This window comes from Thunnus thynnus, chromosome 18 (assembly GCF_963924715.1).
Source record: "Thunnus thynnus chromosome 18, fThuThy2.1, whole genome shotgun sequence".
NCBI lineage: Eukaryota > Metazoa > Chordata > Actinopteri > Scombriformes > Scombridae > Thunnus > Thunnus thynnus.
The window spans coordinates 2,038,795-2,056,618 of NC_089534.1; the positions used below are offsets into that span (position 1 = coordinate 2,038,795).

General features: G+C 38.0%; 1 protein-coding gene across 1 annotated transcript in view; it reads left to right on the forward strand.

Moving 5' to 3' along the window:
• man1a1 (mannosidase, alpha, class 1A, member 1) overlaps positions 1-11,764 on the forward strand; it is a 143,206-nt gene extending 131,442 nt beyond the window's left edge. Inside the window, exon 12 of the mRNA XM_067573235.1 lies at positions 4,445-11,764. Coding sequence (XP_067429336.1) covers positions 4,445-4,571 — 127 coding nt within the window. The 3' untranslated portion in view covers positions 4,572-11,764. The remainder of the gene's footprint in view (positions 1-4,444) is intronic.
• Positions 11,765-17,824: the final 6,060 nt, after the last annotated feature.

Consider the following 17,824-nt stretch of genomic DNA (forward strand, 5'->3'; position numbering starts at 1 on the left):
GAACCCTGACTCACAGCGCTGTTGTTCTGATGACTAATTCTAACCACACAGGTCGAATCTGACTGAAGCTGTGAGGCAGCTTGAACAGATTTCATTGACATTTCTGAGTACAGTCCTCCCACACTTTAACTGGAATGATTTCCCTGGTGAGACATCTAATATGGAAATAACAAGAAACAGATTTTTGCAGAAGTAAACCACACTGAATGCAGAACTATCCTTTTAAAAAGGCCAGTAATCCTCACTGCGTATCATCAAACTCATACATTAGTCTATTCATATACAGTATTTTCACCATGTATTGGTCTGACCCTCTTTTGAAAAGTATTTCCTTTGATCGTAGGGCTTTGTGTGGTTAGATCTTAAATCATAGTGTCGTGGCAATTTTGCAATTCCACTCTGACAAAGAGGAACGAGACAAAAATCTCTTTCAACGTCGTCGCACTTCAATAAAGCTCAGAGCATCGCATGTGCACGAGGACTCAGTGTCTGTTAGACAAAGAGTGAAAAGGCAAAGTGAAGCACGCAGATATAGCGTCACCCGTCGTGAAGGCGGGCAAAGTATTCCATCTTTCTCAGAACAAATTAAAATTCATCTTCTAGCCCTTTTGTTTCTTTCTTTGGAGCTGAGAGGCCTTCGTTACATTTTGCATCCGCTGGGACCAACAGGCTGAACACCTTCTCACACTTCATCTGCACCTTTAGCCTCAGCCGTCCCCTGCTCACACTCAAAGACTAAGACATCATCTGCTCGCACTTCATGATAGTACACATTAATAGTACTTTAGTGCATAATCAGGCTAAAGTTCTCTCAGTTAAAAGTTGCACGGTAAGATTCAGAATAAATAAACATAGTGGAAATTAAACACGGTTGCATGTGCAGTAACTATATTCAGATGTGTGTGTGTGTGTGTGTGTGTGTGTGTGTGTGTGTGTGTGTGTGTGTGTGTGTGTGTGTGTGTGTGTGTGTGCAGTAGTGTGTGTAATTTCCCCCTCACAGTAGAAAAATAGTAGAGCAACAGAAGCTGTGAAAAACGCCCAAACACACCGAAGGCAACAGCTACTTCTCACTTCCTCTTAATAGCTGCCTGATATTTTTACTCAACTGCCTTCGTGTGCATGTCTGAGTTCATGTGTGTTAATGTGTGTGTGTGTGTGTGTGTGTGTGTGTGAGGATGAGTGTGTATGTGTGTGTGTGTGTAACCACAAATGGCTCTTTAAATGTGTTGTCAGCCCCACAGTGTGATGTCTGGGAGCTAATAGGGCTCTCCTTCTCAGATGGCTCTCCAACTGTGTTCAGGAAGACAGTCTGTTTAAACCATGAGGAAAAAAATCCCAAACTACATTTTAACAAGTGTGAATGTGAGTGCACATGAACTGTGTGTGTGTATGTGTGTGTGTGTGTGTGTGTGTGTGTGTGTGTGTGTGTGTGTGTGTGTGTGTGCACGTGTCTGCTCCTGCAAAAGGGAAAAATTAAGGGCAGAATTCCACTTGAATATGTTGTTTTGCCAACTGTGGTGTGAAGTTCCCAGATGTTGATTGTATTTGGGCAGCCAGCCCAGGAAAGCTAACAGCTGTCCAACTTCATCGGTTTGTTGTTTATGCAAGGTGGAGGAACAGCATTTAGCTGACACAGCAGGAAGCTCAGATAGTTTTAAAAAAAAAAAAATCACAATCATAAAAATATTTTTATGTGTTTTTAATATGGTTTTATTGAAATTAAAGTGTGAGGAAACAAGCCAAAACTCTTCATTTTGTTGTGTTACTGCCCAAAGTGACACTGTTGACCACACTGTAGTCACAACACTGAGCATCATCAGGACTGACCTGAACAAATGTAAGACAATTAATATATTAAGCACATTTAAAACAACTCAAGTTGTAAAATGTTCAAGAGGAGGATACACAGATAGTTTTGTCTTCAGTATAATGGAATTTTTCTATTTTGTAGTCTGCTAGCTTTATAGGAGTCTGAGTAAACATCTGGAATAGTTCCTGTATGTAACAGCAGTGGGAAGATTGTTTTGTTTGTATTGGAAGAAATCATTCAAATGTGATCACTTTGGGAGGAAAAAAAACTATAATTTTGTTATTTTTTGATGCAATTTATCTTTTGTTTTGCACAAAAGAGAGTGCATCATCGTCCACTGTACAGACAATTACAATCACAATAATTTTAATGATTGTTATAGTTCAGGTGGTCAACAGATAAACCTTCACCTTCCTGCTACCTCTGCTGGTTTGCACACAAGCTCACCTGTCTGAGTCATAGATGTTTAGTCGTCTCATTAAACCTGGTTGTTGTTCTGTAGGTTTCATTCATCTGTTAGGGTTTCAGTTCAACAGTTGGATGGATGTGAAACAACAGTGAACTACTTATCTTTCTCCTCCTCTTTATCCTCTCTCTCTGTTTTCTTTACTTCCATCACAATGTTTACAGTCTTTGCTGCATCCTCCATCTCTCCCTCCTTCCTTCTTCTTCTTCTATCATTTTTGCCTCCACAGCAGACAGCTGCTGACAGGAAGTCAAGGTTAGCTTAACAGAGGCTGATGGGGGGCGAGGCGCCATCCAATCCAGCTTTTTTTATAGGCTGTAAATTTTAACAAGCGTCACCTGTGCTCCTGATTACACCACACACACACACACACACACACACACACACACACACACACACACACACACACACACACACACACTCAAAGTAAGATGCCGGATTCCTTTTGCAGGTCATGACATACCAATCAGTTTGTAGAGAATTTTGTGTTTTTTTTGTTGATCAGAGCCAAAAAACATCCTAATGACATCCAACATGTGAGACTGAGTGAGATATGAATTTTTATAAGCATGATAAAATCTGTCCATGGGAAGCAGCACAAAAAGAACAAAATGTCTCATTAGCATCATTTCACATTACAGGCCTCCCATCGGCAACTGGAGGAAAAATATGAGTGTAATTGACCACCAGCCTGGACAGTAACACAATGATTACCTCATCCGTCAAGCCGCATCATAACCGTGATATCAGAGACGGACCTCGCCGGACAGAAAATATCAATCCCATTTACCGGCAAAGCCATAAGTCTATTCCTCCTAATGTTACTCTTGGATCTTGGCATTCTGCAGAGCCACTTCCAGTATTCATCTTCCTCCTGCTGCCAAGGACACGGCCATACTTCACACTGCTGTCTTCCTTCAATCACTCACTGCTTTCTAGTGGTCTGTTGGCAGGCAGAGGAGGACGAGGGACTTGTTGTGGAGGTTGAGGGCTTCATGGACACCCGGCTCCTCTGCTGAATCATTAGTCTTAGTCATCTGACACATGCGTGCCGTTTGTAGGTCGTCCCCTTTGCTTTCTGTCACATGATTTTCTCTGAATCTCATTTGTTTTGTTTTTTATCGATCCCTCCTTCTGCTGCCTTCGTTTTCTTACTCTACATGATGAAATCTCGTCTCATCACTGTGGACCCGCAACTGTCCTACAACACATTTTATTTACTTAAACTTTCTTTCTTACAAGGCCTTCGATGGATAATGTTATTTTTTGGGGAGTTTCATAACATATGATGACATTTTACCGCAGAATTTCATCACTTCAGGTTTCATAAACTGGTCTTAGCTGAACCACGCCTCTCAGTTCCACATCTGTTTCATCAGAGTAATCTCAAAAAAACTGAACAGGAAACGGTGTAGATCCCACAATGAGTCATCTTTAGAAAGACATTAATAAAAGGAGCAAAAGCATGTAATCAAAACATAATTTACCCTCAAAATTTAATTGGAGAACTTTTTCATCTTTATAGTTGTTTTTAATCTTAGTGCTGATAAATTATCTGGATAATATGAATGCAGATAATAAGCAGGTGGAACCCACAGCAGATTTACAATTATCATTTATATATATTCTCTATTTGGTATAATTTATAACAATTTTAACTACAGTTTAATTAAACTGGGGTTTATTTCAGTGGGAAACCTTCAGTAACATCATGATAGTAAACCTGCTCCAGTTCACTGAGCTGTAAGATGAAGAAATTGAGAATTCGGTTTAAATTTTTTGCTTAATTATCATTTTTAATATTTCCCTGGGTTATATTTTCCTTCCCAAGATTTCAGAGGGTTTTTTTTGTTCTTTTTTTTTCTTATGTTGATATTTCATAACATTCGAAAACGTTTTGTGTGATCATTGGGCCCCACGTTGGGTACAACTTCTTAGATGTCCACCAACATAGCAACAACTTGTTTGGCGCTTCCTCGTTTGAATGAACCCCCCACCTCAGGCAGAGTGAATTATAAGACAATAACAAACTTTGTGAGCTCTACTTGCACCACAAAATAGAGTCCTTATCCTAATATCTGTGCTTAGTTCAGTTTCACACACACATCCGCTCATCATATCTTGCTGTTGAGTGTTTTTAAGTCTTTTCCCGTCTGTGTCTCCTCCAGGTATCTCTACCTGCTCTTCTCTGATGACGACCACCTGCCGTTTGAGCACTGGGTCTTTAACACCGAGGCTCATCCACTGCCGGTCATCAGGAAGGACAAAACAGACAGACCCAATGAAGTGGAGTAGCGGACCCTCCTGCGCTGACAACCCAAAACAAGTGCGAGAACCTCTGATCCTGTGTACCTGAGCCTCCAGCTGTCTGTCTGAAACAGTTTAGCCATTTGGAGTTCCCAGTGGCTTCGGATGCCTCTTGATTGGACATTGATTTTAGTTTTTTTTTTATTTGTAATGGGATCAAAAGAGAATTCAAGCCTGCCAGCGCTGAATTCCTGCTGTTGCATCTACTTCAGAAAGTGATTTTTTTTATTTTTTTTTTTAATTTTAGACATTTTTAGCTCTGGTTGAGTCCAGACGCTGGTCTGAACCAACATATTAACTGCTGGATAACGTCATAACTTGTCAAAATGTAATGAAATGTCCCTCTGCTTGAGTTTAATGTGATGAATTCCAGCGTTATCTATTGTAAGTTTGTAATATTCTTGTATTATAAAAGCGGTACCATCTGAAGATGTCATTACATTAAGTGGCAGTTTATTCCACTACCAGGTTTTATCACATCTTCCAACTCATTTAGAGGGACAATCTGACCAGTTATCACATTATTCCTCAGTTATGTTGTTGTTAGGAGCTGCAGCTCCACCTGTTGTCTGTTTTTTTGTGAAGGAGAACACTGAAAGACCTGAACCAGTTGTCTCCCTGATGTGGATATTTTGGACCGCAGTCTTTGGGCACCAAACCCAGAAAAACTGCAGCTCTCGTCTTGAGGATCACAAGGCTGACTCAGAGCAACTTAGTGAGCTACAGGACGCTCTGTTCACGTCACATGCGTCGTCTTTTTCCCCTCTGCTGTACCGCTTCAATATCTGAATAGGAACCAGTATCTCTGCGTCAGCGATGGTGCCGCCGCCGCCACTCCACTTTTTACATTGTCTTCAGGGGAGCACTGGGAGTTCTGCAATTCTAAAAACATGGTTGTCTCTGTGGGAGTAAAGGAAAGACGCCTCTTTTTATAAACCCACAGAAGCTTTAGACCTCTGCTTCCTCTCCGTCACCTGTTACCTGAAAACACCTGACTGCTCTTTATTTCCTCTGAGTTCGGTGTGACGCAGGACGACCAGCCACACCAGCTCTCTACCTGCCAGTAACTACACTTTCTCCCCTCGACGTTTACACCAAGCTGTCCCTCTTCTTCTGCTTATCTCATCCTTCATTCATTTGTATCTTTTTAGGGTCTTTTTTTTCTCACAGCTACACCAATTCTTCTGAGGTTCGATCGATTCAGGTTTTTCAAAGCTTTTTAACTGACAGCCAACATGTTAAAATCTTAATCTGTCTTATAATATTGTTTGTTTTTAATTTTTTTTAATTAATTGCCATGTTCCTCTACAAAAAAATGACAGGTTTTCAGTTTTTCCCCTCAGGATTTTATTTATTTATTTCTGGAACAATCTGAGCGTCAGTGAACACGGGGTGTAGGAAGGAAATACTGGCATCATTGTTGGATTGAAGCCTTTGAGTTCAAGAAACTGAAAACATGTTTCCTTCTTTTGGAGGCTTGATATCAAACAAACAAACATCAACATCCATAAAGGATTAATTAGGCTGCCGACGTTCTATATTTCTGTTATTTACCCTTTAAAAAGACCAACAATATGTCAGTCCGTCTCAATACTTTCTGACGTCCCCAAACTCATCTGTTTAAAATCGTTGTTAAAAAACGGTTCATAAATATGTCGTTCTTGTTTTTCAAAATCCTAAATCAGCTCGACGCTGTAAATTGTAACTCAAACAAGAGTAAAAAGTGCATTTGTTGGGAACTATTTTCAGCCGCTGATTTGATGCACTAGCAGGTATTTACAGCAGCCGGACGGTTGAAACTATATCAGGTTTTACCTATAAAAGACCTTCTAAGTACAGTAGGATCTTAACTGATCCTTAAAGATCCCCACCAGACATATTTGAAGATGTATATAAAATATTCTACTTTGAAAAATGATTTGTGTCTACTATGGTTTTTCCACAAAAAATGTTGAATTATCTTAAAATTAAAGTTAAAATCTACATCTATTCATTCAAGCTGAAGCAACAAGAAGAAAAACACATTTTTGAGTGGAAGAGACTTTAAAATCTGAACAGTTTTATGTGTAAAAACATAATTTTTAGACCCGAGGACACTTAAAGTCTCAACTGAAGACGATACAGATTAATGATACTCATGCATACGTGTAGAATCTGATTGAAACGTCTCATTTAGAAGCTTCTTATAGACGACATCGTTCCTCTACATCACTATCAGCAAACCTGCTCATCGGTCGAACCCTCGTTGGGGTTGTTGTATCGCTTCCTCTTGTATCTGACTATCATTCCTCAAGTTCCAGTGTAGGGCAGGCTGTAGGATCTTCTCTCCTCCATGAGGAGATGCGGACACTTGACCTTCACACACACACAAGAAGCCATACTCATTCAATACAGCTTTACCATTTTGTCCTTGAGATTTTTGTTCCCTTCATCCTCCTGTGTGAAGGAGTGTGAGTGAAGACATTAATGTCGTCGACACAAATGTTGTGTTGTTGTTGTCGTTGTCGTCGTATGCGTCGTGTTTAACTCATCAAAGTCGCGCTCAGCAGAGTGTTCAGTGAGATTGTACGGTAAAGATTTCTCCTGATGCCACACAGAACTGTAGCCAGATAAAAAATCCAGTTTAGTCTTCGATATAGTGCCTTCACTGTTGAAAAGGAGTCAGAGGGAGAAGCAGCTCACACAAAAACACAAAAGAATAGAGTCTTAAAATAGTCTTGTAGCTTTAAATAAAGGTCCCAGAGCTCAGATGAGGATTATACCAAAACTAGATGTGGATTAATGTAATATTTATTTGGGACTTTGGCCTGAATGTGTCGTCCAGAATTGGTGAAAACTTGGTCTCGCTGTTGTTTCTTTGGGAGAACAAACCATCAAAGCTGAGAAACCTTCTAAATAAGACTTAAATTGTCTGTGAATATAATCTCACTTGTTAAAGCTGTACACTCTTTTACCAGAATCTGTGCTAGCAACCATCAGCTGTAATGGTTTGAGACCAGTAGACAGATCCCTGTCAGCAGGTATTTCCTTTACTACACTGACATCTAGTGGTGAGAGTTCTCTATTACAGTCCACATGAGACCTGAGCTAAATGAGTCTGAAAAGTTAACATTAGATAAAACTGATTAATATACATATACGAAACCTGCAATTCAGAATAAAATTGGCAACTTTTTGTGAACAGTGACGAGCAGCCTTGTTTTAAACCCAGCAGATAACGTCACATATCGGCAGTTTATGAGAGAAGTTTTCTTCTGTCATTGCAAGTACAAAAATTAAAAGATCACCAAACTTGCATCTTTAAAATAACATTTCACATATCTTATGATAGATGGAAGTGATTGAGTCATTAACTATATCATCTTTATGTATATTTGAGTGCAGATATGACACAAAGACAGATGGTGGATTATGACACTGTCCGTGTTCATCTTACTACAAATGAGCTTTAAACAGACTTTAGTGTCACTGAGAGATCTGGCAGATGGCGAGTCATTAGAAAGTTCAGTCAACAAAAGGCGTTTCTGTCTGAAATAGTTCGCTGGGATTCATTTATTTCAGCTGCCTGACAGGCTGAGGGGAGTTCATCAACCACAACAGCAGGTTTTTCACTGCAGGCTAAAATACATTTGGCCCAGGTATCACTGTGGAGGAGAACAATCTGACGGGCTGACACGTATTGAACATAATCCCAAAATTTATAACAGTCTGTAATGGAAAAGTCATAATCTGGATTTGACAGATTTTGCCCAAAAAATAGGTTTTTTGAAAGAGAAGAAGAAGCAGATTGGCTTTAACTAATTTCCTTTTAAATTTAATGTCCATTTAATTTCCACAGTTTGTAGTGAGCAGGGTCCTCCTACAGCAAGTAGAGCTGAGAAAATCTTCAAATTTATAGAAAATTAACAGAAAAATTAGGAGAATGTGCAAAGAAGTGGCTGAGAATGGCCAGAGTCGATTTGAAGAGGTAATAAAAGGAACAAGAACTGGCTAAACTACAATTAAATTATTACATATTCAAAATCAACACGGCTAAATTCATGTTTTCTTTTTTTATATGATACCCCAAAATGACGACATGTACCTGTCATGTAATGATCAACACACACACATCAGTCATTGGGCCTTACCATTCAAATTTGAATATAATGTTGCTGAATATACTTCCTGAGCTGTGAGAAACCCTCCATGTCAACACGAGTTCTTTATATCACTGTACAGGCAACAGTGTCTATGTGTTTAACTGTGTCTTGTTTAGTTGCTTTAGAGGCATTTATTATCCACGTGATGATGTATTGTAATGGTTGATTTTTGCTGATTGTGTTAATTTATTCTGTAGTACTACATAGGACTTGGAGGTGTTGGGAGTCGACCCCCAGGAGGCGCTGAGGGTTTATCGGGTTAGAGACAAAGTACGAACCCTAAAATATGGAGCCTCACGGGTGGTTTGGGGATTTTCGCACACTCGTCTGCCAAAAATGACATCCTGAACTGATGTCAGTAATGAGTTTAAAGGTCTCACATGTTGCATCTTTTAACATCTGTGATTTATAACCACAATAATCAGCTGTGATGCTTCTGCCATGGTTATACCAATATATGACCAATAATTTAAAGGTGTTTAAACTGCTACAAGTGGTACCTTTAACGTGATGTTAGCAACGGCAGAAAATGTTTTTTAATGCTGAAAAAACAAAAAAGGGGACCTGGGAGTCAATCAAACAACCTTACGGGAGGATAGGAATCGTATGAATGTACCATCCAATGTGAAGTGAAGAATATTTTATATGCATTTGTCTTTATTTGTTCACTTCTGTGTGCTTTTGTTGTGTTCTGCTTTATTTTTATTTTATCTCGGAAAGCACAAAAAGTGGAAACAGTGTGTGCAGCAGAGAACAGACTGCTGTTGATGGAAGAAAAGGATTGGTCAGGCCTGTCGATGCTTCTGATGGCTGTCAGATGAAGCCTCGACTGGCTGTTAACGTAGGAAATGATCCAAATCTGACACATGAGGTGTATCAGTACATGGTAGATGCACATTTTTGTTTTATTGTTTTTGTTTCTTGTTCTGAAGATCTGAAACATAAATGTGGACATATAGGAATATTCAACATTTTCATAAAAACCAGATTGATTAAAGTGTTAATTGTACAGTTTAGTGTTGAGACACTGAAGCTGCTCGGAGAAAACATCAAAAACTTTTCTGTGAATTCTTCATATCTGCGTCTGTCACTGATGTTGGGAGCTATCGGTTCAGATTTAGAGTAACACAGCTTATAATGAGCCCAAAGTAACATAATGCTGCTCCATCAGTGTTGTTATGTACGACGAGCTCATGAAAGGTCACTGACTTACATCATCTGGCAATGTGGAAAACTTTTCACCTTTACAGAGTGAAGGGAAGTGAGATCTTCCACATTATAGAACACATTGATTTACTGTCACTCGGTGTTCATCATAAAGACACTTTAATGTTTGATCTTTATGCTGTAGAATTTGAATTTAAAAAAAGGCAAAATTGCAAGTTAGTGTTGGTTAATGTGCAGCTGGAGACCAGTTAAAAGTTTTATTCAGGCAGTAAAATCATTTTTAGTTCACCGCAGTCTCTGTAATCTTATTGTCATTAGTCAGTTTATTCCTGTTACAAACTTCTGTGTGGTTTTATGGTCCAGCTGGAAAAAACCGACACCTTCAGAGCGAGTTAAATACTAATCACAGCTGATGATGTTCCAGCTGTGATTGAGTGTATTCTAGCTGAAGTTGTTCTCTCTGTTGACAGTATTCTTCCTCATATACAAGTGGCTTAAAACTCCAAACAGAACTTCACTTCTGTTTTAGGTGACATTGCGGCTGCCTACTGTAGATTTGATTGAAGTCGATCTTTATTTATTCTGATTACATTTGTCCGGTTACAGATCAAACTTGTGTTCTTGCAGAGATTTTTGTCACGGTATGGGGTTATAATTTCATATCTGTTGCTGCAATAATTATGGTGGTATGAAGTGGTGGTCAGTTTAAAAAAAAAAAAAAAACATATACTTGTGGAAATTTGGATCAACATGTTTTCCTGGTAGTTTTGCCGTAGTTTGACACTTCCCCTCCCTTTGTTAAGATCTGTCAGTACAATTCTGCATTTCAGATTTATATTGTATATTGAACCACACAGATGTTTTGAAGAACTGAAAGTTAGGAGATGCTGAAATTTGTATCCTCAGTGCATTTTGAGGATCATAAATATGATAAAGTCTGTAGACGGTGTAAACGTGGAGGCTTAGAAACATAATTTTGACTTGTGATTTAGACTTAAAGGGCTGATCCACTGCGTTTCTCCAAGTAGGAAGTCTGAGACACAACACGAGGCTCTGCTGGTGCCCTTCTGGATTTTACTGAAAAGGTTTTAAACATGTTTTTTTTTTTTCCAGTCATGTGACACTGATCTGGTTGTTTCTTAACAGGGAGTTAATTCAGAATGAATGTGGTTGTTGATGTGAGCCATCAGTGTAAAGCCTGCTTCAGCTTCACAGACTGTAGTGTGACGTCAGGCTTCTCATTGTCATATGCAGACTCTAGTTTTTATTTTTATTTTTTCCCTAAAAAGGTTGAATTGTCTTTGCTGATTTTCTGAATATTGTGTTGACGATCTGTTGCGTTCCAATGCCTTTCTATTAGTGAACATTAAAGGGAAATGCCACCCATTTAAGGAACTCACCATTAAGTCAGTCTTTGTGAAAATGCACCACTCCTCCCTACAGGAACATGTAAAATGCATCACACTGACATCAATAAGTGGTGCAGCATCACAGATATGACCGAAGAGTCACAGATAATCTGAATTTATTAAATGGTCGACATTCCCCTTTAAAAAAGGTTTAAAATGTGTGAAACAACCTCTAAAATGTATCTGTACAAAATATTGCTGATAATCATTCCGTTGCACATAGTTTACTTTGTGTTTATATGCAATATTTTAATTTTGTGAGGAAATTTGTTTTATTGTGTTAATATTATTGAAAAAAAATGTAAATATTCCATTCAGGCAAATAAGCCGTTCTACATTTATATAAAAATCTTCTGAGCTTATGGATTAAAATGATATTAATGAGCAGCAGACTTTTTAATAAACTATATTTGTTACACTTCTATTGTGAATAAAAAATCTTTTAATAAATGGTGTTTTTGGATTTGTGTGTTGTTATTTTTTTTAAGCAGGAGAACATTTCCACTCATACTGTCCCTCATTTTAACCTTTATTTTTAACAGTTTGAAGATTTCACCAAAAAAAAAGCTAAAATATCAGGTTTTTAATTTCTAATATATTTACCTTTCTTTAAAGCTGTTCCACCACGTATGGATGTTCAGCTGAGGTGAGCCATGGTGGCTTAAATGTGAATGGCAAGGCTTTAAAATGCTTTAAATTAATTATGTCTAGCGGAGTTTTTAAAAATAGGTTCAGAATAATACTTTATTTTTCTATTGTACTATATCTGTGCTGATTAATAGACATTTTCTGTTGTAAACACACATAAGGAGTTGTGTTTCTATGAGTTTCTATGAAAATAAGAAATATATTTACTTTGCTGCACAGGAAGTTGTTTGTTTTGACATAAATGTAATTAATGCTGCTGCTGCAGTTCACACTGAGAGGACAAGTTACTCTTAACAAGTCACAAGAATCAAGAAAACAATACTTGTGCATCACTTTCATGTTTAGATTGTTTTAAGTTATCTTTTTGCTGTTTGGCAAAACCAAACAATCTTGATTTTACCAAGATAACGGATGTTTGTAAAAGTACAGTACAAGAGTTTCAGCCATACAACTTCTGCTTACACAGGTCAAAAAGACAAGTAAAACATATGAAGTAAATCCTTTGTTATTTCTTATGTTTGAGTGTGAAGGTTCATTCTCAACAATTTGCTGAAATTAGTGGCTTTTAAATGGATTTCAGTTAAGATTTTTTTTTTTTTTGTCAAAAAACATGATAATTTTAACCTTTTGTAACCCAACAGTTTCACCACAAGAAGTAAAGAAGTGATACAAATTCTAAATATTACCTCTCTGTTATGGTGTGAGGACCATCTGACATCATTTCTCACCCTGCAGCTCAGGTACATTTAATACCTGACAAGGATTAAGCCAAGTCATCCTACATTAAGAATAAACAATATTCAATCAATAATGAAACTGTATGAACTGTATAATTGTATGAACAGCTGATTCATATTTCAATTATATTTCAAATGATGAAAAGAAGCACAAAAAGCCCATTATAATGTTTATTGTGTTCTCTGCTTCTCTCTGTCTGCCTGTACAGGAAAACTGAGGGGATCTGGTGGCTCTGTTATGCTTTGGGGGGCATTTTGCTGGCATGGTTTGGGTCCACTTGTACCCTCAGAGGGAAGGGTCACTGCTAATCAATACAAAGTTGTTCTGAGTGATCACCTTTATCCTATGATGAAATAGTTCTATGCTGATGGGAGTGATGACGGTGCCCCAATTCACAGGACATGAGGGGTCACTGAATGGTTTGATGAATATGAAAATGATGTGAATCATATGCACAGTCACCAGATCTCAACCCAATTGAACACCTATGGGAGATTTTGGACCAACATGTTAGACAGCGCTGTCCACCAACATCATCAAATACCAAATGAAGGAATGGAAGAATGGTGTTCATCCCTCCAGTAGAGTTTAGAGACTGTAGAATCAATGCTAAGACACAATGAAGCTTTTCTGGTGGCACATGGTGGCCCAACACCTTACTAAGACACTTTATGTTGGTTTTACCTTTAATTTGTCACTTGTGTGTGTATACATACATACATACATACATACATACATATATGCAGACTTGACAGACAGCAACTCCTTCCATTTTAGTTAGATTAGACAGTCAGTTAGCACAGATAGCAGAACTACATCATCTGATGTGTGATTTCTCCGACACTGAGTGGTTAGACTGGTTTTTACGTCACACTGATGTTTTTTGAGACTTGGACCGTGAAGTTATGAGGATGTAACGGCATGCTCAGATCAAATGCACACAGACACAAGGACTGACGAGGCAGAATGAGCAGCTTCTTCTCTCCCAATGTTTCCTCTACACATGAAGGTGGAAAGTGTCAGTAAGTTGACCTGAAGTGAGTTCAGCAGGTGAGAATCCTACCAGAGAAATCTGTAAATGTCTGATTAACACGATCACGTTGATCACATTGTGTTGCATCACTTTTTGACTGTACAGCTGAAATTTTTCTTTATGCTGATTGGCTGTTTTAAAAAAATATCAATGTAATGTTTGCAGGTATAAATGTTCTTAAGAATTTCTATTTGAGTTAAAGTGTTTTACATAGATTTGCATGTATCACTGTTAGTGAGCAGCAGGTAAAATCAGCAGCAGTTTGACTTTTATCTCCCATCAGCAGTGAAAAATGCAGGAAGTGTCAGAACTAGTCGAACAGCTTTCATCAACTTGACTGCGGTTCGTTTTTTAACTGTTAATACTCCAAATGTTCAAACAGCCATCTTACAACACTGAGACTGACTCTGTTTAACTGAAGCCCATTTTGCACAGTCCATGTCTCAACTGTCTCAAAGGCTGCAGAATCCTTTCTAGATGGACCAGATCCAGCCCAGGCTGGAAGGGACTTTAGAGGCTGCTCAGCCAGGGGCCCCAAATTAACAGAACATGTGAACTATCTTTGGGCTTCTTTATTCAACTGCTGTTATAACTCAAATATGTAAAGATAAATTTGTTGTAATGAATGAGCATGTTGTTGTGTTTGTGTGAAGGTGTTTCTCTGCTATGGATCAGTGTCATTGCTAATACTGCTAATCAATACAAAGTTGTTCTAAGTCATCAGCTTTATCCTATGATGAAACATTTCTATCCTGATGGGAGTGGTCCCTTCCAGGATGACAATGCCCCCATCCATAGGGAACAAGGGGTCACTGAATGGTTTGATGAGTATGAAAATGATGTGAATCATATGCTATGGCCCTCACAGTCACCAGATCTCAACCCAACTGACCACCTATGGGAGATTTTGGACCGACGTGTTAGACAGCACTCTCCACTACCATCATCAAAACACCAAATAAGGGAATATGTTTTGGAAGATATTTTTGAAGAAACTTTTTATAGCCAATTTAAGCCGAAACTCAGAACATAACCGGCGCCGGACCAGGTTAAGTTTGCAGCATAATTTACCATGGTGATCTAGCCAGGTTAAAAGAGAGACACCTTCATGATATAGGGGGCAGTTGATCCTCTTCTTGCAATATTCTACAAACCAAACACAAAACTGAGTATTTCTTTTTCACCTTAGTCCAGTTTATTACCAGTCATAGCAGAATCACCTTAGACCGACCTGATCTGAGGCTATGTTTTCATTGAAAACATCTAAAAATGTCTTTTAAAAAAAACAATTCATTTTCATTTTAAAAAAAGGTTATCATATTTACAACATTTTATAATCAGAAGACTTTCTGTGGCAATATTCAGTTTTGGTCCGAAAGGAATGGAAGCAATACCACTTTGATTTAATTTAGTAGGATTTTAAAAATTACTGCAAAGTTATCAAACTTTTTCTGGAGTATGCATCATTTTCATCATTCTGTTCAATAAGCCCTCTAAAATTAAATGACACAAATGAACATACAGTATGTGTATGATTAGTTTTGAAAACACTACAATAAGACATGCCACATCTGAGAAAACCACTTAAGAGTTAAATGTCTTATAACATGATGGAAGGACAGTTGATATAACTAATACTAAAGCAGCTGCCTTTTAGTGTTTTTGGTATTCTTCATTCACTGCAGTAAATCTTTCATTTTGAGAGTATGTTGTTTGTACTTACAGATTCTAATACACTGACCTTTACTGGCATGTAGTTTATTTTGTGTTAGGAAACCAAATATCTTTTAAATGACAAAGGACAGCCAGTGTTTGGAGGTAAGATGAACACAGCAGGTTTGTTTGTGTGTGTCTTGACAGCTCGGTAAGATAAATCAGCCAGCAGAAACCAGCCTGTTCTCACTTTCATAAACTGTTTTTGCTCAACTTGTGTGTTCACTGGTGTTTGACACGACACAGACAAAATCTGCTGCAGAAACTTACAAACTTACAGTCCACGAATTTAAACAAACGGCAGCCTGATAATTTTAATTATCAACATGAATTGTAGTTTTTACTATCTACAAGTTTGTTTCCAATCAACCTCTTTTCTCCACATGTACATAAAATAATAACCACTGAAAAACAAGAATGTTTTGGATCATTTCACATTAACACAGTCATTTAACCCAAACCTGAACACCCTGTAAAAAATACAACACAGTGTACAGTCTTAGCTTTTTGAGTACAATTAAGGAGAATGTACTCCTGAGTGCCACCAGAGAGCAGCAGAGAACTATAAAAGCAGCAGTTTGTTAGGTTTTCTCTGCACAGCAGGCTGACCATGATGCCATTTGCTTTCACTTGAAATCTTAATGCTCAATAAATATGTTATGTCTTTAATCTTGTAAGAGCAAACTCACAAACAGCTCCCACCAGCCTACTCTGGAGTCTAAAAGGTTATTTTATATTTTTGGTCTTTAACTCTCCTTCCATGTACAAAGCCCTCCCTCTGGCAACATTACCACTTAACCTGATGTCTAAAAGCCCAGAAAAGTCTGGACTGGGCAGCTTAGCATCACATTACTTTCAGCACAGAAAGAAAAATAAGTGGCATGAGAATATGAGCTGTAGGTTTGGTCCAGACAGAGTTTTAAAGCTGATAAAAGATTCTGATCACAGCAACTTTTAGAAAGTGCATGGTGTTGATGCTTCTTATTACATCACACTTTGGATTTGATTTCTAAGCATCAAATCTTTGTTTGCACATTGCTGTTAAATGGCTGTGGCATGAACAGAGTTGAAAGAAATATCTGATATAAATGGATTTAGTACAGTTACTCTGTTTTAGTTTGATTCTAGAAATTCTCAGCAAATATTTAGAACATTAAGATGGCTGATATTTGTAATTTGTTTGCTTGAGAAGTGGGGACGGTGTCACTGATATTAAATGTTATGAGACACCTGGCTATTGGGGTTCAGATTATCTGAGAAAGACAAAGCTTTGAATTCTAATAAGAACAGAATGCAAATATTTCTATGATTTTACTAAATGGTTAGCAGGGCATTTATTTATGCGGTTGGGAAGACATTGCTGGGGTGTTCTGGGTGTTTGACACAGCTGGGCTACCGTAGGTGTTGGGTTTTCTGTTGAGTTCTGTGTATTGTTCAGTTTCTAGGTTGCTGGAGAGAAATTTATTGATTGGTTTGAGTGTTTCAGCACCATGGAGAGACACAGATCTGGTTTGGAAGCATCAATGTGAAGATGTACATTGATCTGTCAGGTATTTAACTCACAGATATAAACAGACATTCCCATCTGGTTTTTTTATTGACGAACAGTTTCTCAATTGATTTCTACAGAAAATTCACCACATCACAATACACAGTGTTATTCAGATATAAAATCACATACACTGTGATAGAGGATTTTATTCATATCAAATGTCAGCCTTCCATATTGTGGACTTCATGGACCTCCATCATACACACTGTCCACTTCATCACATCGAGACAATGACGGCCCTGGTGTGCAAGGAGAGCAAATGCTGAAATGGGACTTCAGACCTCGCTCGTTGTCATGGATAAAACACACACAAAGATCTTGACCCTGTAGTCTCACAAAGTGTTTTTCTGAACAGAGCTACCTTGGCAATTTATGCAAGACTGCAACAAGAGTCTGCTGCTTTAGATAGATCTGTTTCATTTATATGTATAATGTTTTACACAGTAAAGCTATTACCTTAAATCAGTCATACTGCTAATATTATTCTCATAATAAACCCTCAGCTAAGGATCCTCAGTAATCAATTATTTTCTGAAGAGATTTTTTAAGGGCTTTAAAGTAACAACCAGTGTAGTATTGATGACCCTCACAAGAAAAACAGAATGTGATTAAATAAAGCATGTGGGCCAATAATGTAAATTTAAAAAAACAGTCTTGAGAAATTGTGTTACCAACTGTTGCCCAACAGGACTACAGTCTACAGCCAAGCTAGACGCTCTATGAAGCTGTAGGCACAACAATGCTTTGAACTAAATGCTAATGTTGGCATTGTAACATACTACTGATGGCAATGCTAATATGCTGATGTTAAGCAGGTGTAAGGTTTACGAATTTTACAA